This window comes from Pan paniscus, chromosome 9 (assembly GCF_029289425.2).
Source record: "Pan paniscus chromosome 9, NHGRI_mPanPan1-v2.0_pri, whole genome shotgun sequence".
Taxonomy (NCBI): Eukaryota; Metazoa; Chordata; class Mammalia; order Primates; family Hominidae; genus Pan; species Pan paniscus.
This window is the reverse complement of record NC_073258.2, coordinates 7,833,446-7,854,496: the sequence shown is the minus strand read 5'-3', so window position 1 is coordinate 7,854,496 and position 21,051 is coordinate 7,833,446. Positions and strand designations below refer to the sequence as shown.

General features: G+C 39.0%; 1 protein-coding gene across 1 annotated transcript; it reads right to left on the bottom strand.

The window, feature by feature from the left end:
• Positions 1-4,767: 4,767 nt before the first annotated feature.
• On the bottom strand, positions 4,768-9,009 carry LOC100980872 (olfactory receptor 51J1). Its single transcript, XM_003819040.5, has one exon. The coding sequence runs from the start codon at positions 5,719-5,721 to the stop codon at positions 4,768-4,770; it is 954 nt and encodes a 317-aa protein (XP_003819088.5). The 5' UTR covers positions 5,722-9,009.
• Positions 9,010-21,051: the final 12,042 nt, after the last annotated feature.

Genomic DNA, 21,051 nt, shown 5'->3' with positions numbered 1-21,051 from the left:
ACTTTAGCTGTGAGTGCCAGACCAGTCTCTAGCTAATAGCACCAGACCACCAATTGGATGTCATGAATGACTTCTCTTGTTTTAATAAATAGATTGAGAACATAAGGAATTAGAACAGTTGCTGTGACTGCTATATTTTTTCCAAATTATATCCAAGGCCATTGCAGGAAAACAGCAAAGGAAGAAAAGGAAGGAAGGAAAGAAGGGAGGAAGGGAAGGAAGGAAAGAATTTTGACAGTGTTAAGCTAGGAGGTTTTTCCTAATACATGGGATAAAATAAGGTGTCACTTAGAAAGCAATTATTGGGATAAAATTAAAGGATAAGGAGGAAGGGACTGGAGTGAGCAAGGAAGAGTAATAATCATGATAGACGGATGAAGCAACTTGCTGTAAACAGTGAAAGCTAATTTGGAACTGCAGCAAATGAAAGATATTTGATATTGCTGTAGTTCAGAGAGAAAAAGAGTGATGTAAGATGTAGCTTCAGGGACGGTCAGTGAAAAATTGAAAAAGGTATCATAAGCCCTGTGAAAATATGTTTTTGGGGAGGGAAGCCAGAATTATTGAAATATAGACTGAAAGTGAATATTTTCAAAATATATTCTCTCAAATCTCTTGAAATTTCAAGCATGTGAATGTTTAACCTTTGTCAATAACATTTTATTAAAATGTGGATACAAAATTAATCATTATTGATAGGAAAAATGGCAGAGAGGAAATATATGATAATTAAAAATAAATTATTTGCTTATTTGAAGAGAATGAAGGATATTTTGAATAACATTGAAATTTATAAAGTACAGATATTAAAAGTGTACCCATGAGAATAGAAGTACAGTTTATAACTCCAGAATAAACAGGGGAAATAATAAAAAAAAACTGATGGAAGACAGAAAAGGAGAAAAATGTGTAAATCAAAATATGTAAAGCAGATAAATTGAACACATGTATTTATTCAGGTATTAATACAACTATTAACTCATGGTGAATAGCATAATGTGTGAGAAATCAAAAGCGGGTGAGAAATCTTCAAAAAATGAAAATGGGAAGCACATGGATGTGTGTGACAACTGATTTTGCAGAGCAAAGAGATACAGAGCCCAACTGATTACAGAGGAAGAAGTGAACAAGAAACCATGCAATTCTTCGAAGTCAGAAAGTTTCATGTATTTAAGGCAGCTGAAACTCAGGAAGAGGGGATGATACCATGTGGAACTCAATGCAAAAGACTTAGTAAAAGTCAATGTGCAGAGATTCACTCATCACCACACAGGCAGGTGATTATTATTATATGCTTTTTAATTGGCATAGAATATTCATAGATAAAAGTGTCCATCTTCTAAGTATATAGCTCAAAAATTATCACAAAAAATATATCCTGTACCCTCAATACAGATCAAGAAATATGCCCCACAGTACTGTCAGTTTTGGTAGGCGTTCTACATGCACTTCCAAAATGGGTAGTACATAATTGTTATTTTCTTGCTTTTTAATTATTAATAAGATCAGTATTTTTAATGATGTTTTTCAAATCTTTTAAATCATTAATTTTGTGGTATTGGGCTAGTTGTGTTATTTACTAGAAAAGGTGTAATAAAAATTTTCACTGTCTTTATGCATTTGAGTACTTATTTTTGTAGCTCTGACAGTTGTCTCCTTGTACTGCAACCCTCTGAGTTTTCTGTAAGCTCTTCTTATTTACTCATCTATTACTTTTAAATTGATACATTCCTTAAGGGAAAAAATCTCAATAAATATCAGGCTCACTTCTCTAGGCTTCCCTTCTCTTTGGAATCTTGATCTTTACATCCTCATTGCCTTGAATGCTCTCTCAAGTCATTTAAAACTATTTCTATATCTTTTCTAATTGTTCTTGGCAGGAGAATTGGCTTGAAACAAACTCATATTCACTGGATAAATGTGAAAGTGGTTATTTAGTGTCCCAATTTTTAATTTAGCTCCATGCTTAGCTGAATATAACGACTTATAACTTTGTCTTGTTGAGAACATAAAAGGTAGTTCCGAAGGTATAAATTTTAAGTTAGCATAGAATATAAAGGTAGAAAATCCCAGAAAGCCATCAGATTCTGCTTATTACACAGTTTCATAGACACCAAGAGATTCCAAGATTCTTTTCACTGTGTGATTTTCTAGGATTCTTCCTGAACCTGATGTTGTCTTTGAGACTGGACTGCAGGATAAAGATTGGAAAAAATAGAATTGGAAGGAGCATTACATATAAAGAAATCCATTCTAGAATGAAGCCGAAGATATTCAGTAAATTGGCTATAATCTGAGAAACATCTAAGGAGAAGTTATCTTTACAGAGCTTCAGTATTTCCAATGGCCTTACATTTACTAAATATAGTAATAATATTTAAGAAGGCTGAGAATTCACTATGCAATCTCAGAAGGAAAATGGAAATGACTTCCTAAGATTCTCATTTTATGTTAAGCCATTTAACAATCTGGTCCTAACGTCTTTTCCTGTACCTCCCTAGTTGTGGGACATCTTTTTACAGATACTCTAATGTTACTCAGATGTTTCTTCTCTTCTCATCCCAGGAAATAATCACTGTCTTATTTATCTGGCCATTGATGAAATGATTCTTCTTGTGGATTTACTTGCTTGGTTTCCATTGATAATTTGGAGGCATTGTCCTCTATGGAGTTGTGTCATCTATCAGCGGGCTATTAATTTAGGGTATGGTTATAGACAACTGCAGATCCCCAGCTCAGAATCTCTAGAAACAGGATACATGGAAACCTGGAGGCAGACTCACACCATTAACTGTGCAAGAAATTAAGACTTCTTGTAAAAGCACTCTTTGTCAATTATTGACATCTTTACAATGCAAAATGCAAGCAAACTATTTAAAATATTTAAATTTATATTCAGAAGCTTTATAGGTGTGTGGTTATTTGTATAAGAAGCATTATAAGGTCAATTTAAAAGTTGTTTCTAAACAACATTCCAGAAAGTGAAATGTACAGCAGAGACAGAGAATGTAGAAAAAAAAAAAGTTCTTTCTAAGTTCTTTGAGTGGAAGAAACCTTGTATCTTTTGTCACTGCTTTATCTCTAGGGTCTAGAAGTATACCTGACCCATTGAGTATGCTCAATAAATTCTACTTGACTGACTACTAATGAGATCAAAGGCTTTATTTCTTGCTTAGTTGACATAATTTAGGCATTAAGAGCTCAGACTCTGAAGTCTTACCCGGGTACATTCCAATGCTAGGTCTTAGATGCATAGATTTGAGAAAGATGTTTACTGTATGTAAACATCAGTTTTTCATCTGAAAAGTAATAATTACATTAATCCTATTTCTTAGAGTTGCTATAGGAAATGATGAAAATAATAAAGTTCTTAGTATATATTTTATGTTAAAAATCTTAATTTCTTTCCCCGAAAATGTAAGTATAAACTCTTTACATCATTTTAAATGCCTGCAAAAGAGCATCCAACAAGGTAGAAAATACGAACGTCTACAAAGAGGATGCTTGCCTCTTTAAGAGCTTCTGCAACGGTGGGTTCTTGGTCTTGGTGAATTCAAGAATGAAGCCGAGGACCCTCAAGGTGAGTGTTACAGTTCATAAAGGTAGTACAGACCCAAAGAGTGAGCAGTCACAAGATTTATTGTGAAGAGCAAAAGAACAAAGCTTCCAGTGTGCAAGGGGACCCCAGGTGGTTGCCGCTGCTGGCTTGGGCAGCCAGCTTTTATTCCCTTATTTGGCCCTGCCCACATCCTGCTGCTTGGTCCATTTTACAGAGCACTGATTGGTCCATTTTACAGAGTGCTGATTGGTCCATTTTACAGAGTACTGATCGGTGGGATTTTACAGAGTGCTGAATGGTGTGTTTACAAACCTTTAGCTAGACACAGAGCACCAGTTGGTGCGTTTTTACAGAGTTCTGATTGGTGTATTTACTAATCTTTAGCTAGACACACAGCGCTGATTGGTGCATTTACAACCCTTTAGCTAGACAGAAAAGTTCTCCAAGTCCCCACCCGATTAGCTAGACACAGAGTGCTGACTGGTGTGTTTACAAACCTTTAGCTAGACACAGAGCACTGATTGGTGCATTTACAATCCTTAGCTAGACAGAAAAGTTCTTCAAGTTCCGCCCCCCGCCCTCCCCGCCCCCGTCCCCTCCCCACCCCCCCCAACCAGAAGCCCAGCTGGCTTCACCTCTCACAACCTGGATGGGAGAATCCCAGAATTTTGCATAATAAACAAGATTTGTAGTCTTCGAGACTTCCAACTTGGGGCCTTGGTGAGGTTGGGTGAATGCCACATCATAGCCTGTAGTGGAAGCCTCCTTTGAACTAGCTGGTATGTTTCTCTCCTATTGAATTCAGAGAGCAATAACTGAAGACAATGTAATACATTTCACTTCCTCTCTTCCTAGCACAGAGGGCTCAATAGATTTCCCATTACACCTTCTAACTCCCAGGTGCCTTTTCCTTATTAGGAGTGCTGTGTTACAATCTTTTCTGCATTCCTGCTCCAGGTATGCAAGGTAATGAAGAAAACCTCATACCACATGTTTTAAAATAGCCTCACTTTTGTGTACTGTTCTGTCACACATAATTCACCTCTACCTGCACCCTCACCTCAGTTCATGGACAGACTATAGAGAACTTCCTGTTAGACGCCATGTTTTAAGGTGATATCAATTGCATAACATGCAATCTAGGGCCACCTGTTATTATAGAAAGCAAGCAAACAAACAAAAACATTTCTTCCTACTGTGGTTTTTGGCTACACTCTGCGTCTTTTCTCTAATAGCATTCGGACAATGGCACCATGGATCTCCTTGGTCTTAATGCTGTAGACAATAGGATTGACAACAGGTGGGAAGAAGAGGTAGGCATTGGCCATCATGGCTTGCAGCAGAGGGGACACACGATGTCCAAGGCGGTGCACTATAGACAAGCCAATCATAGGCACATAGTAAGCAAGCACAGCACAGACGTGTGAGCCACATGTGTTGAGTGCCTTCTTCCGCCCTTCTCCAGTGGCAATACCCAATACGGTGTGGAGTATGAGCCCATAGGAGATCACAATCAGCAACGAATCCAGCCCAAAAGTAGAGGTAACAATGAAAATCCCATAGATATTGTTAACAGAAATGTTCCCACAAGATAGATAGATAAGATTGGGGTGCAGACAATAGGAATGTGAGAGGGCATTGTGGCCACAGAAGGGCAGATGCCATAAGAGAATGGGCAACGGAGCCATGAGAATAATGCTTTTCAGTACTATAATAGCTCCTGTGCCAAAGACCCTGGGCAGTGTTAGGATAGCTGTATAGCTCAGTGGGCTGTAGATGGCTATAAAGCGGTCCAAAGACATGGCCAGCAGCACAGCTGACTCCATCATGGATAAAGAATGGATGGGGAACATCTGGAAAAGACAAGCTTCAAGACTAATTTCAGTATTTCCAAAAAGGAATATGCCTAACACGGTAGGCAGGGTGGATGCAGAGACACCAACCTCGGCCAGTGCCAACATGGCAAGAAAGAGGTACATGGGTTGATGTAGGGCAATATCTGTTCTGATGACGTGAAGAATGATGCCATTCCCAAGGAAAATGATGATGTATATCAGGCAGAAGGGGACGGATATCCAGAGGTGCTCTGACTCCAGCCCTGGGATGCCAACCAAAATGAATGTCATAGGTAAAAACCCCAAAGAGTTATTAGAAATTTTCATGTTGACATATCATCCTCAGGGATCAGTGCCACCTTGAAAATTAGAAACAAATTAGTGAGATGACATCATTATGAAGAAAGACAACTGGGCACTGAGGGAAGGGAAGAAAAAAGCAAACTCACAGATTTATGTGGCCAAACTTCTTATTTCTAAAAACTGACAAATGACCACCATCAAGAAATTTCCCGTATGGAGAGTGCTACAGCTTCTGTCATAGGCAGATAGAAAATTATGTTCTAGAAAATTATATTACGTTATAGGCAGAAAGAAAATTATGTGTCTGATCAGGTGCAGTGGCTCATGCCTGTAATTCCAGCACTTTGGGAGGCTGATGTAGGCAGATCGCTTGAGCCCAGGAATTTGAGACCAGCTTAGGCAACATGGCGAAACTCTGTCTCTACTAAAAAAAATACAAAAATTAGCCAGGCTTGTTGGAGTGTGCCTGTAGTCCCAGCTACTTGAGAGGCTGAGGCGGGAAGATCACTTGGGCCCAGAAGGCAAAGGTTGCAGTGAGCCAGGATTGCACGCCTACACTTATGCCTGGGTAACAGCATGAGACAAAAGAAAAGAGAAGAGAAAAGAAAAGAAAGAAAAAGAGAAAAGCAAGCGGGAGGGAGGGAAGGAGGAAAGAAGGAAGGAAAGGAGAGGAAAGAAGAATAGAAGAAAAGGAAAGAAGAGAGAGAGAGAAAAGGAAGGAAGGAAGAGAGAAAAGGAAGGAAGGAAAAAGAAAAGAAAGAAGAAAAGGAGGGAAGGAAGGAATGATAGAAAAAGAAAGAAAGAAAAGAAAGATTATGCGTTTAAGGTGTAGTGCACCTTGGATCAACTTAGAAATGACTGCCTTGTGTTGGTGTGGAGATGTCTGGCCCTTAAAAGCTGCTGGGGAGACAGAGAAATGTAAGCAATCCCAAAATAAGATATGGAATAATATCAGGAATAGGTGAAAATATTTTATTGGTAAATATACAAAGACAAGGTCTATAGCATGGTATATAAAAAGAGCTAAAAATTACCTGATGAATGAATATAATTGTATGAATAATTAAGCAAGGCTGAGATAGTGGCAGTGGCCAGAGCCTGGAGCAAGTGGCAGAGAATTAAACTAGAAAAGCATAGAATTTGGACCCACACTGGGCTAGCTGTCCCATGTTTTGAAAATTCTAGGAGTCAACTAGAAAGATTATGTGCAAAGGCATGGAATATTCAGGAAGGAGAAGGAACCTACGTTCGTGGATGTGTGTGCAGACTTTAAGGTTCATGAAAATATTCTGTCAACGATGACATCCACAATCTGTTGACTCAACAGTTCTCAAAGAAACTTACCTTATCCATCGGGACTTTTTCTTTCTAGCTCAGACACACTGCTGAATACACTACGGCAACAACAGTGGAAATCTAAACAGATTTTCAAGGATGTTCTTTTCCTGGGGAGGAGAGGAAGGCAATAGAGGGAAAGAGAAAACCACCTGCCTGGATTGGGTGTGTTTTGAGATAAGCATTGTCTAGGTCAGCAGTTATAACATTAGAATCCTAGACTAGCATGGTAGGAAGGACCTCTGAAGATTGTTTTCAACTCATTCACCAAAATGCACACAAACACACACAGACACACCTGCTTACCTATTCACACACGAACAAACATGCTTCCCACGTGTGCTGAAAATCTGATTCTTGTACGAACTTTCCATTCAGCCACTGCTGAACTTACGCATCAACAGGGACCTCACTATTCCGTAATGGTTACTATGAAGTTCTTCTTTGCTCTGCAGATCTATAACCAGTGAGCACACCTCTATGTCAAGGACCTTGCGGGACCAAGGCAACACAGAGTCCTAGACCTACTCAGAAAATCTCTGCAACTTTCAACCACAGCTCACAGAGAACAAATCTTCTTCCACAGATATTCAAATACAGTCGTCACCTATGCTGAAGTCTTATCTCCAAGCTGGTTACAATTATATTAAGTACTACAAAGGAAATGTTCAAGATACTTTGAGAGGGTCCTAAAGGGAAAAACCCAATTTATTCTTAAAAGTCAGGAAAAGCTTTCCTTGGAAAGTGGCATTTCAGCTAAGACCTAAGAATTAGTAGAAAATTTCCAGGCTAAGTTGGATGCAATGTAGTGCAGGAAAAAAAAAAAGGGGGAAATTATCATGGCCGTGGCAGTGGGCATATAACATGGCACTTTGACAAAAACTAAAATAAAATATGGAGAAAATAAAAACTGTAGATGTAATAGGATATTAAAATAATTTATTTTTTCATATTTTTGCTATCATGAAAATATGGAAAGAAAAAAATTAATTGCCTGACTAAATAGACTAAATACAAGATCCTTGGACACTTATTGTGCTCTGATACAATGTAACATAATAGATTATCAGCTTAGGAAAAGCTCTGTGCTGTGGGCTATGTTAAAATGTAGGGCAGGGAAATTCAGGGACAAATTATTGACCTTAACAAATGATCACACATCAGAACATCTTATGGCTGAAAATGAGAAACATTTGTCTTCTGCATTCTTATGCCCTTATGTTCCTTCCTCACCTCCAAAAGCTCAACATAGCCTTCTTAGTTCCTTAAATAGACCAAATATTGATCTGCCTCTGGATTGAGCAGCTGTTGTTCCCATGTGCTGCCTTACTGAATCCTTGATCCCACTGCACCCTATATCTTGCCTGCCACACCTCAAATAACCGGATATTGGAAGAAACAAATCTTGACTGATACTTGAAACTAGAGTCTCTCCTCCTCTGCCTTCTCTGCCTGTCTGTGGTCTCTTTTGTTTTCTTCCTTTTTTTTTCTTTCTTGCATTTTTTTTTTTTTTTTTGCATCCTTCTCAGTTTCCATCTCCAGAGTCTCCACCGCCAGATAAGGGTCAGATCTCCTTGAAAGAGTTCTTAAAACACAATCATTCTCCTGAGTATAGGATTTGTTTGACAAGAGCATTTTAGCTTGAAAGGTTACAAAAGGGATCATGTGGTCTATAGCCCAGTATAATAGGACACAACAAATCAGCAGAAAAAAAATAGAATGTGGGACAGTGATGACTGTACCCCTGGAGCTGGACAGAATTGGAGGTGAATCTTACGTTCGGTATAACTTTACGTACTTTACCTTTGTGCACATTAGTATCTTTGTTTTTAAAGATAAAGATGTTAATACTTACCTCAGGGACTGGCTCTAAATATTTAATGTGAGCCTTTAGCAACCAGTGAATGTTAATATTCTCTCCACTCTATATCTCTTTCAGGAATTCTCAGGAGTCAATCACAGTCAGCTTATTTCCAACTTTTTATTAATAATTGTCTTTCCTTGTTATTGGCTCACTGATACTCAGACCACATCTGTGAGGTAAACAAGGAGACAAGAATTTCCCACTTAATAGATGAGCATATAAACCAGACATAAGCATTTCGTGAGTAACCCAAGATAATATGATGGCAAAACTATTTCAAGAATTCATGATGTGCTCTGGTGTTTTTGTTTTGTTTTCCATCTGCCACCAATTTAGGATATGATTCCTCTCCTTCTGCCAGACAGGTTCAAGAAGCTAGGGAGGTGACTACTGTCTTAGGAAAAATGCTAAGGGCTTCACACCGTGACATGGGGTTGGGAGTCCTGAATGCTGCTTCAGAAGGCAGGGCTTGGGGATTGTATTAGTTCATTCTCACACTGCTATAAAGATACTACCTGAGACTGGGTAATTTATTAACAAAGGAGGTTTAATTGACTCACATTTCCACATAGCTGGGGAAGCCTCAGGAAACTTACAATTATGGCAGAAGGAGAAGCAGGCACATCTGACTTGGTGGCAGGCAAGAGAGAGTGAGCAAGAAGAGGGAAAACTGCCTTATAAAACCATCAGATCTCATAAAAACTCACTCAGTATCATGAGAACTGCATGGGGGAAACTGCTCCCATGAGCCAATAATCTCCTACCTCGTCCCTCCCCCGACATATAGGGGATTACAATTCAATATGAAATTTGGGTGGAGACACAGAGCCAAGCCATATCAGGGATCATGGGCTTGTGCACTCACAAGTGAAACTGGACTCTGAGCCTCAGGTGGGATGGGGAAGCTCACTTCAGCAAGTCCCTGCCACTGTGGCATTCATATCTTCTTAGTCCTGGGGCTGGAATGCTGCCCATTTTTTGAAAAAGCTGATCAGAGTCTCTAGGAGTAGAGTAATGGGGAGAAAGTTAGGTTCCCTGAGGAGCAATTACCCAGATAATTACATCAGCCTCTCTCAATATCCAGAGAACCTAAGGGAAACGAGCAAAGATATAGAGTCAGTATCTTTGTGAAATGAGTGTAATAGTATTTATCCAGCATATTTAAATAACTAATATATGTAAATTTCTTTTTTCTAATTTATTTTTGGTTATACTTTTAAGTTTTAGGGTACATGTGCACAAGGTGCAGGTTAGTTACATATGTATACATGTGCCGTGTTGGTGTGCTGCACCCATTAACTCATCATTTAACATTAGGTATATCTCCTAATGCTATACCTGCCCCCTCCTCCCACCCCACAACAGGCCCCGGTGTGTGATGTTCCCCTTCCTGTGTCCATGTATTCTCATTGTTCAGTTCCCACCTATGAGTGAGAACATGTGGTGTTTGGTTTTTTGTCCTTGTGATAGTTTGCTGAGAATGATGGTTTCCAGCTTCATCCATGTCCCTACAAAGGACATGAACTCATCATTTTTTATGGCTGCATAGTATTCCATGGTGTATATGTGCCACATTTTCTTAATCCAGTCTATCATTGTCGGACATTTGGGTTGGTTCCAAGTCTTTGCTATTGTGAATAGTGCCACAATAAATATACGTGTGCATGTGTCTTTATAGCAGCATGATTTATAATCCTTTAGGTGTATACCCAGTAATGGGATGGCTGGGTCAAATGGTATTTCTAGTTCTAGATCCCTGAGGAATCACCACACTGACTTCCACAATGGTTGAACTAGTTTACAGTCCAAACAACAGTGTAAAAGTGTTCCTATTTCTCCACATCCTCTCCAGCATATGTTGTTTCCTGACTTTTTAATGATTGCCATTCTAACTGGTGTGAGATGGTATCTCATTGTGGTTTTGATTTGCATTTCTCTGATGGCCAGTGATGATGAGCATTTTTTCATGTGTCTTTCAGCTGCATAAATGTCTTCTTTTGAGAAGTGTCTGTTCATATCCTTTGCCCACTTGTTGATGGGATTTTTTTCTCTTGTAAATTTGTTTGAGTTCATTGTAGATTCTGGATATTAGCCCTTTGTCAGATGAGTAGGTTGCGAAAATTTTCTCCCATTCTGTAGGTTGCCTGTTCACTCTGATGGTACTTTCTTTTGCTGTGCAGAAGCTCTTTAGTTTAATTAGATCCCATTAGTGAATTTTGGCTTTTGTTGCCATTGCTTTTGGTGTTTTAGACATGAAGTCCTTGCCCATGCCTATATCCTAAATGGTATTGCTTAGGTTTTCTTCTAGGGTTTTTATGGTTTTAGGTCTAACATTTAAGTCTTTAATCCATCTTGAGTTAATTTTTGTATAAGGTGTAAGGAAGGGATCCAGTTTCAGCTTCCTACATATGGCTAGCCAGTTTTCCCAGCACCATTTATTAAATAGGGAATCCTTTCCCCATTTCTTGTTTTTGTCAGGTTTGTCAAAGATCAGATAGTTGTAGATATGCAGCATTATTTCTGAGGGCTCTGTTTTGTTCCATTGGTCTATATCTCTGTTTTGGTACCAGTACTATGCTGTTTTGGTTACTGTAGCCTTGTAGTATAGTTTGAAGTCAGGTAGTGTGATGCCTCCAACTTTGTTCTTTTGGCTTAGGATTGACTTGGCGATGCGGGCTCTTTTTTGGTTCCATATGAACTTTAAAGTAGTTTTTTCCAATTCTGTGAAGAAAGTCTTTGGTAGCTTGATGGGGATGGCATTGAATCTATAAATTACCTTGGGCAGTATGGCCGTTTTCATGATATTGATTCTTCCTATCCATGAGCATGGAATGTTCTTCCATTTGTTGGTATCCTCTTTTATTTCCTTGAGCAGTGGTTTGTAGTTCTCCTTGAAGAGGTCCTTCACACCCCTTGTAAGTTGGATTCCTAGGTATTTTGTTCTCTTTGAAGCAATTGTGAATGGGAGTTCACTCATGATTTGGCTCCCTGTCTGTTATTGGTGTATAAGAATGCTTGTGATTTTTGCACATTGATTTTGTATCCTGAGACTTTGCTGAAGTTGCTTATCAGCTTAAGGAGATTTTGGGCTGAGACAATGGGGTTTTCTAGATATGCTATCATGTCATCTGCAAACAGGGACAATTTGACTTCCTCTTTTCCTAACTGAATACCCTTTATTTCCTTCTCCTGCCTAATTGCCCTGGCCAGAACTTCCAACACTATGTTGAATAGGAGTGGTGAGAGAGGGCATCCCTGTCTTGTGCCAGTTTTCAAAGGGAATGCTTCCAGTTTTTGCCCATTCAGTATGATATTGGCTGTGGGTTTGTCATAGATAGCTCCAATTATTTTGAGATACGTCCCACCAATACCTAATTTATTGAGAGTTTTTAGCATGAAGGTTGTTGAATTTTGTCAAAGGCCTTTTCTGCATCTATTGAGATAATCATGTGGGTTTTGTCTTTGGTTCTGTTTATATGCTGGATTACGTTTATTGATTTGCGTATGTTGAACCAGCCTTGCATCCCAGGGATGAAGCCCACTTGATCATGGTGGATAAGCTTTTGGATGTGCTGCTGGATTCGGTTTGCCAGTATTTTATTGAGAATTTTTGCATTGATGTTCATCAGGGATATTGGTCTAAAATTCTCTTTTTTGGTTGTGTCTCTGCCAGGCTTTGGTATCAGGATGATGCTGGCCTCATAAAATGAGTTAAGGAGGATTCCCTCTTTTCTATTGATTGGAATAGTTTCAGAAGGAATGGTACCAGCTCCTCCTTGTACCTCTGGCAGAATTCGGCTGTGAATCCATCTGGTCCTGGACTTTTTTGGTTGGTAAGCTATTAATTATTGCCTCAATTTCAGAGCCTGTTATTGGTCTATTCAGAGATTCAGCGTCTTCCTGGTTTAGTCTTGGGAGGGTGTATGTGTCGAGGAATTTATTCATTTCTTCTAGATTTCTTAGCATCTGGCTTATAAAAAGTGCAGTAGAAATATTAGCTGATGTAAGTATTATTGGATGATTGTATCATAAAGAAATAATACATTAGTCTATTTTGGTCATCAACTATCACTTTTATAACATGTATTTATTAAGAAAGGACAAGGTCCAAGAATTGTTGGTATCCAGAGAACGTCAAGAGTGTTTAATTTCAGGAGACGACAGAATGTAAGGGGTTAAGCTATAGTGAGAAAAGTTTCCAGATTAGGTTGGCATAAGGAAGGGGGAAAGATTAGTCAAAAAGATATGATGAATAGAGCTTCCCAGCATATGATGGCTAGAGAGAGCTAGCAGAAATTGGCTACTTCCACAACTCAGTGTTAAGAAGAATTAAAAATGTTGAACCAATGAGTTTTGATTGTTTGTATATGGTTGGTTCATTCGGTAATTTTCTGACTGATGAGGGAAAAAAAATGCAATTTATGTTGAAAGTCCACTGTGAACCCATTTATAAGACTTAATAAAACTGCTTTGAAAATACTTTTTTTTTGTGCCACTGGCTTAACAAGAGAGAAGGAGATTTTGTATAACTGATGAGAAAATGCTTTAAATGATAGGTTATGTGGTATAGATTAGATCTAATCTAGATCAGATCAAATGTATACACACACACACACACATATCTGTGATTAAGAAATGGGGTACTAGAGTTTAAAAAGAGAAGAAAACTACTTCTGGCTGATCATGAGGTACAAAATATGGCTATGGAATGAGTGGCCAAAGTAGTATTGAAATAACCTTCATTGGAATTGAAAAAGATCAGAACTTGTGATGAAAGATCAATGGATGGATAATTCTTATGAACACCAAGTTGAATTTCAGCTGTTGGTTTATTTTTTCCCAAATGTCAGTGCCTGCTTCAAACATTTGGCATAAATATACACATAAAGGAGGTTGTCCTTTTTGTTATAAACTGGGATTGTTTTCTGGAAGACTTTGGTCATATTTTCCTTTTTCAGTCTTCAGCCCTATTACCATTACCATTATACATTCATTGAGTTTGACAATAATTTAATAATCTTTGACATATGAATGAAAATTAGAGTTATGTTCATTAGTCATTGTTCTCAAGTAAGTCATTCCAAAAAAACTGCACACCTTTCTCAGAAAGACATGTTTCATATCATTGCAACTAATGAAACAAAGAATATTTGCCATATTTTCATGAGAAAAGTTTGCCCACAAATCTGTTTGTTCTAGGAGGACAGGAGTACTTGGTCAATAAGATAATGAATATATCATATGGTTGTCATCACTGATAATCATCTGTGTACCAAGAGAATTATAAGATAGATTAGCAAAGCTCATACTCCTCCCCTTTAAAGCAAATGCTTAGATGTGAACCAAATTCTTTGTGTTTATTGCTAAAACATGAGGGCATAGATCTGCTTGAATATATAGGAGAAAAACAGAATTTGTATAAGCAGAGGGCTGGATACAAAGTGACTTAATGATTTTGTTTAGTGGGACGTTATGTGGAGAACTAAGAGGCAATACCAAGCAAACAAACAAAAACGTTGTCTGGGGCTCCTGTTGTACAAAAATTTCTGCTTATTAAAAGCATGTTAGAAATTAGGCATAGTCTAGAGAGGGATGTCATATCTGAGTCTTAGCAAAGAAACATACAATGTATCCTGACAATTATCTAGTAAATGCATCTTTGTAATAGAAAAAAATGTTCCTGGTTCTCAGTCTAACTGCTATTACAGATATGTCTCAGGATGAGAAAAAAGCAGATATGAAATGCTCATTTAAACCTGTTGGTTTTCTGGATGATGAGAAAAAAGCTCAATTCCATATTTTCACCCATGACCACTTCTGAGACCAATCATGATTCAAAGACAAAAAGCAATTCCAAACCTTTTCTTATAACTAAATAAAAATAAATAAGATTGCTATGACCTGAATGTTTCTTCCCCTCTCCTAATTCATATGCAGAAATCGAATCACCAATGTGATAGTGTTAGGAGGTGGGGCCTTTGGAACTGAACAGGTTATGAGAACAGAGATTTCATGAATGGGATTAATGCCTTTATAAAAGGAACTCCAGAAAGTCACCTTGATCCTTCTGCCATGTGAGGACACAGTGGGAAAACATCATCTATGAACCAGAAAGTAGATCTTCACCAGAAACCATATCTGTCAGTGCCTTGATCTTGAACTTCTCAGCTTCTAGAACTATAAGAAACAAATATCTGTTGTTTATCAGCTACTCATTTTATGGTATTTTTGCATAGCAGCCCAAATATACTAAGATAGAGTTTGGCCAGTGTTAGAAGACATTTCTCTTATTTTGCATACCATTACGGAATTAAAACAAACACCATGTTTTCTGTATCTAACTGAAATATACTTAGTAAGACAGTTTGTGTATATTTTATTTTCCAAAAGAAGAAAATTTTAATATTAAATGGAAACATTCTCTATCACACTTGAAAACTAATTTTCCCTAAGTCTTTATTTCCAAGATCAATAATTAAAACAAATTTAAGAAATGTTTGAGGGAGGGGCCAAGATGGCCGATTAGAAGCAGCTGTGTTTGGTGGGTCCCACCGAGAATGTAAATAGTGAGTGAATTCTGCACCTTCAACTGAGGTATCCCGGTTCTCTCATTAACAAGTTGGTTGGTGTGATCCACAGAGAGCAAGGAAAACAGGGTGGAGTGACAGCCCAACCAGTAGCTGCTGGGGGCAAGGGGAGCTCCCACCCCCAGCCAAGGGAAAAGGTGATTATGCTACCCCACCAGGGAAATCATGCTTTTTCCACAGACCTGTGCAACCTGTGGATCAGGAGATCCCCATGCAACCAGGGCCTTGGGACCCAAGCATAGAGCTGTGCACACTCTTGGCAGCCACTCAGGTTGTGGCTAGTGGAAGCAGGCTGGACACTGCCCAAAAAAACCAAGTTCCTGGAGGGAGGGGTGGCTGCCATCACTGCAGCACCAGTTGGCTGTTTTTCCCCTGCCAGTGCTGGGAAGACTGGATGGTTTGAACCAAGAAAAATTCTCCACAGCACAGTACAGCGGCTGTGGCAGATCACAGCCAGACCCCTTCTTTAGGTGGGTCCCAGATTCATCCCTTCTCACCAAGCAAGGCCTCCCTGTAAGAATATCAGCAACTTGAGCTGGGAACGGTGGCTCACGCCTGTAGTCTCAACATTTTGGGAGGTGAGGTGGGTGGATCACCTGAGGTCAGGAGTTCAAGACCAGCCTGACCAACATGGTGATACCCAGTCTCTACTAAAAATACAAAAAATTAGATGGGTGTGGTGGCAGGCGCCGTAATCCCAGCTACTCGGGAGGCTGAGGCAGGAGAATTGCTTGAATCCAGGAGGTGGAGGTTGCAGTGAGCTGAGATCGTGGTATTGCACTCCAGCCTGGGCAATAAGAGTGAAACTCCATCTCAAAAAAAAAAAAAAAAAAAAAAAAAAGGGATATTAGCAACTCCAACCAGGGGTTTATGGACAGAACTCTGATTTTCCTGGGGCCAGAGTCCCTGGAGGGAGGGGAAGCTGGAGTCTTTGTGGATCAGCAGACTTAGTCTTTCCTGCCTCCTGGCTCTGAAGAGTCAGGGCAGTCCAGACAAGAGGGCACCACACTGGCTCCACCAAGGGTCAGCCAGACTACTTCATTAAGTGGGTCCTGGATCCTGTTCCTCCTGACTGGGTGAGACCCCCTCCATCAGGATCAACAGACACCTTATACAGGACTGTTCCCACTGGCATTATGTTGGTGCCCCTCTGGGACGGAGCTCCCAGAAGAAGGAGCAGGCAGCCATCTTTTTCTGGTCTGTAGTCTCCACTGGTAACACCTCCAGGTGCAGGAGGGGCCCAAATGTATAGGGTTTGGAGTGGACTCCCAGCAAACTGAGGCAGCCCTAGAGAAGGGGGCTTGACTGTTAAAAGAAAAACAAACAGAAAACTGGAACAACAACATCAACAAAAAAGACCCCACAAAAGATCAAAGATAGATAAGCTCATGAAATTGAGAACCAATGTAAAAATGCTGAAAACTCAAAGAGCCAGAGATCCTCTTCTCCAAATGATTGCAACACCTCTCCAGCAAGGGCACAGAACTGGGTTGAGGCTGAGATGGATGGACTGACAGAAGTAGGCTTCAGAAGGTGGGTAATAATGAACTTTGCAGAGCTAAAGGAGTATGTGCTATCCTAATGCAAAGAAGCTAAGAACTGTGATAAAACATTACTGAAAGCTGTTAACCAGAATAATCAGTTTAGAGAGAAACATAAATGACCTGATGGAGCTGAAAAATACAATGTGATAACTTAACAATACAATCACAAGTATCAATAGCCGAATAGACCAAGCAGAGAAAGAAATCTCAGAACTTGAAGACTATCTTGCTGAAATAAGACAAGCAGACAAGTTTAGACAATAAAGAATGAAAAGGAACAAACAAAACCTCTGAGAACTATGGGATTATGAAAAAGACCAACCCTATGACTGATTGGGGTAAGTGAAAGAGATGGGGAGAATGGAACCAAGTTGGAAAACATACTTCAGGATATGATCCAGGAGAACTTCCCCAACCTAACCATACAGGCCAACATTCAAATTCAGGAAATCTAAAAAAGCCCAGTAAGATACTCCATGAGAAGATTAAACTCAAGACACATAATCATCAGATTCTACAAGGTTGAAATGAGGAAAAAAATATTATGGGCAGCCAGAGAGAAAGGCCAGGTTGCCAACTAAGGGAAGCCTATCAGACCAACAGTTGACCTCTCGGAGGAATCCCTGCAAGACAGAAGAGATTTGGGGCCAATATTCAATATTCTTAAAGAAAAGAATTTCCAACCTAAAATTTCTTATCCAGTCAATCTAAACTTTATAAGCAAAGGAGAAATAAAATCCTTTTCATAAAAGCAACTTCTGAGGGAATTTGTCACCACCAGTTCTGCTGTGCAAGGTCTCCTGAAGGAATCACTAAATATGGAAAGAAAAATAAAAAACCTTTACCAGCCACTACAAAAGCCTATTGAAGTACATAGACCAATGACACTATGAAGCAACTACATTAACAAGTCTGCAAAATAACCAGCTAGCATCATGATGACAGAATCAAATTCACACACAACAATATTAACCTTAAATGTAAATGGGCTAAATGCCCCAATTAAAAGACACAGAATGACAAGCTGGATAAAGAGTCAAGACCCATTGGTGTGCTGGAGGGACTCCCCTGTAACTCAATATTATCACCAAGACAGAAAATTAACAAAGATATTTAGGACTTGAACTCAGCTTTGGACCAAGTGGATCTGATAGCTAACTACAGAGCTCTCCACCCCAAAACAACAGACAACAGACTATACATTCTTCTTGGTGACACATGGCACTTATTCTTTTTTTTTGTTTTTGAGATGGAGTCTCACTTTGTTGCCCAGGCTGGAGTGCAGTGACATGGTCTCAGCTCACTACAACCTCCGCACATGGCACTTTCTCTAAATTTGATCACATAATTGGAAGTAAAACACCCCTCAGCAAATGCAAAAGATCTGAAATCATAACAAACAATCTCTCAGACCACAGCACGATCAAATTGGAACTCAAAATTAAGAAACTCACTCAAAACTACACAACTACATGGAAATTGAACAACCTGTTGCTGACTGACACCTGGGAAAATAATAAAATAAAGGCAGAAATTAAGAAGTTTTTTGAAACTAATAAGAACAAAGACACAACATACCAGAATCTCTGAGATGTAGCTAAAGCAGTGTTAAGAGGGAAATTTATAGCACTAAATGCCCACATCATAAAGCTACAAAGATCTCAAATCGACATCCTAACATCCAGCAGAAAGAACTAGAGAACCAAGAGAAATCAAGTCCCAAAGCTAGCAGAAGACAAGAAATAACCAAGATCAGAGCAGAACTGAGAGTGATAGAGACATGAAAAACCCTTCAAAAAATCAACAAATCCAGGACCCGTTTTTTGAAAAAATAAATAAAATAGCCCACTACTAGACTAATGAAGAATAGATAGCCCACTACTAGAATAATGAAGAATAAAAGGGAGAAGAATCAAATAGACACAATAAAAAAGGATAAAGGGGATATCACCACTGACATCACAGAAATACAACCATCAGAGATAAACACTTCTATGCAAATAAACTAGATAATCTAGAAGAAATGGATAAATTCCTGGAAACATACATCCGCCCAAGACTGAACCAGGAAGAATTTGAAAGCCTGAATAGACCACTAATGAGTTCTAACACTGAGACAGTAATAAATAGCCTACCAACCAAAAAAAGTCCCAAACCAGATGCATTTATAGCTGAATTCTACCACAGGTGCAAAGAGGAGCTGGTACCATTCCTTCTGCAACTAATCCAAACAATTGAAAAGGAGGGACTCCCCTGTAACTCATTTTATGAGGCCAGCATTATTCTGATACCAAAACCTGGCAGAGATACATCAAAAAAGAAAACTTCAGGCCAATATCCCTGATGAACATCAACGGGAAAATCCTCAATAAAATATTCACAAACCAAATCCAGCAGCGCATCAAAAGCTGATCCACCATAATCAAGTTGGCTTTATACCTGGGATGTAAGGCTGGTTCAACATACACATATCAAAAATGTAATTCATCACATAAACAGAACTAAAGACAAAAACCACATGATTATCTCAATAGATGCAGAAAAGGCCTTTGATAAAATTCAACATGTTAAAAAACATGTTAAAAAAACGCTCAATAAACTAGGTATTGAAGGAACATACCTCAAAATAATAAGTCATCTTTGACAAACCCACAGCCAACATCATACTGAATAGGCAAAAGCTGGAAGCATTCCTCTTGAAAACCAGCACAAGACAAGAATAACCTCTGTCACCACTCCTATTAAACATAGTATTGGAAGTTCTGGCAAGGGCAATCAGACAAGAAAAAAAAAATAAAGGTATTCACAAAGGAAGGAAGGAAGTAAAATTGTCTCTGTTTGAAGATGACATGATCCTATATCTAGAAAAACTCATTGTTTCAGCCCAAAAGCTCCTTTTTTTTTTATTATACTTTTAAGTTTTAGGGTACATGTGCACAAGATGCAGGTTTGTTACTTATGTATACATGTGCCATGTTGGTGTGCTGCACCCAGTAACTCGTCAGTTAACATTAGGTATATCTCCTAATGCTATCCCTCCCCCTTTCCCCCACTCCACAACAGGACCTGGTGTGTGATGTTCCCCCTTCCTGTGTCCATGTGTTCTCATTGTTCAATTCCCACTTACGAGTGAGAACATGTGGTATTTGGTTTTTTGTCCTTGCGATAGTTTGCTGAGAATGATGGTTTCCAGCTTCATCCATGTCCCTACAAAGGACATGAACTCATCATTTTTTTATGGCTGCATAGTATTCCATGGTGTATATGTGCCACATTTTCTTAATCCGGTCTATCATTGTTGGACATTTGGGTTGGTTCCAAGTCTTTGCTATTGTGAATAGTGCTGCAGTAAACATACGTGTGCATGTGTCTTTATAGCAGCATGTTTTATAATCCTTTGGGTATCTACCCAGTAATGGGATGGCTGGGTCAAATGGTATTTCTAATTCTAGATCCTTGAGGAATCGCCACACTGACTTTCACAATGGTTGAACTAGTTTACAGTCCCACCAACAGTGTAAAAGTGTTCCTATTTCTCCACATTCTCTCTAGCACCTGTTGTTTCCTGACTTTAATGATCGTCATTCTAACTGGTGTGAGATGGTATCTCATTATGGTTTTGATTCGCATTTCTCTGATGGCCAGTGATGATGAGCATTTTTTCATGTGTCTTTTGGCTGCATAAATGTCTTCTTTTGAGAAGTGTCTGTTCATATCCTTTGCCCACTTGTTGATGGGGCTGTTTGCTTTTTTCTTGTAAATTTGTTTGAGTTCACTGTAGATTCTGGATATTAGCCCTTTGTCAGATGAGTAGATTGCAAAAATTTTCTCCCATTCTGTAGGTTGCCTGTTCACTCTGATGGTAGTTTCTTTTGCTTTGTAGAAGCTCTTTAGTTTAATTAGATCCCATTTGTTAATTTTGGCTTTTGTTGCCATTGCTTTTGGTGTTTTAGACATGAAGTCTTTGCCCATGCCTATGTCCTGAATGGTATTGCCTAGGTTTTCTTCTAGGGTTTTTATGGTT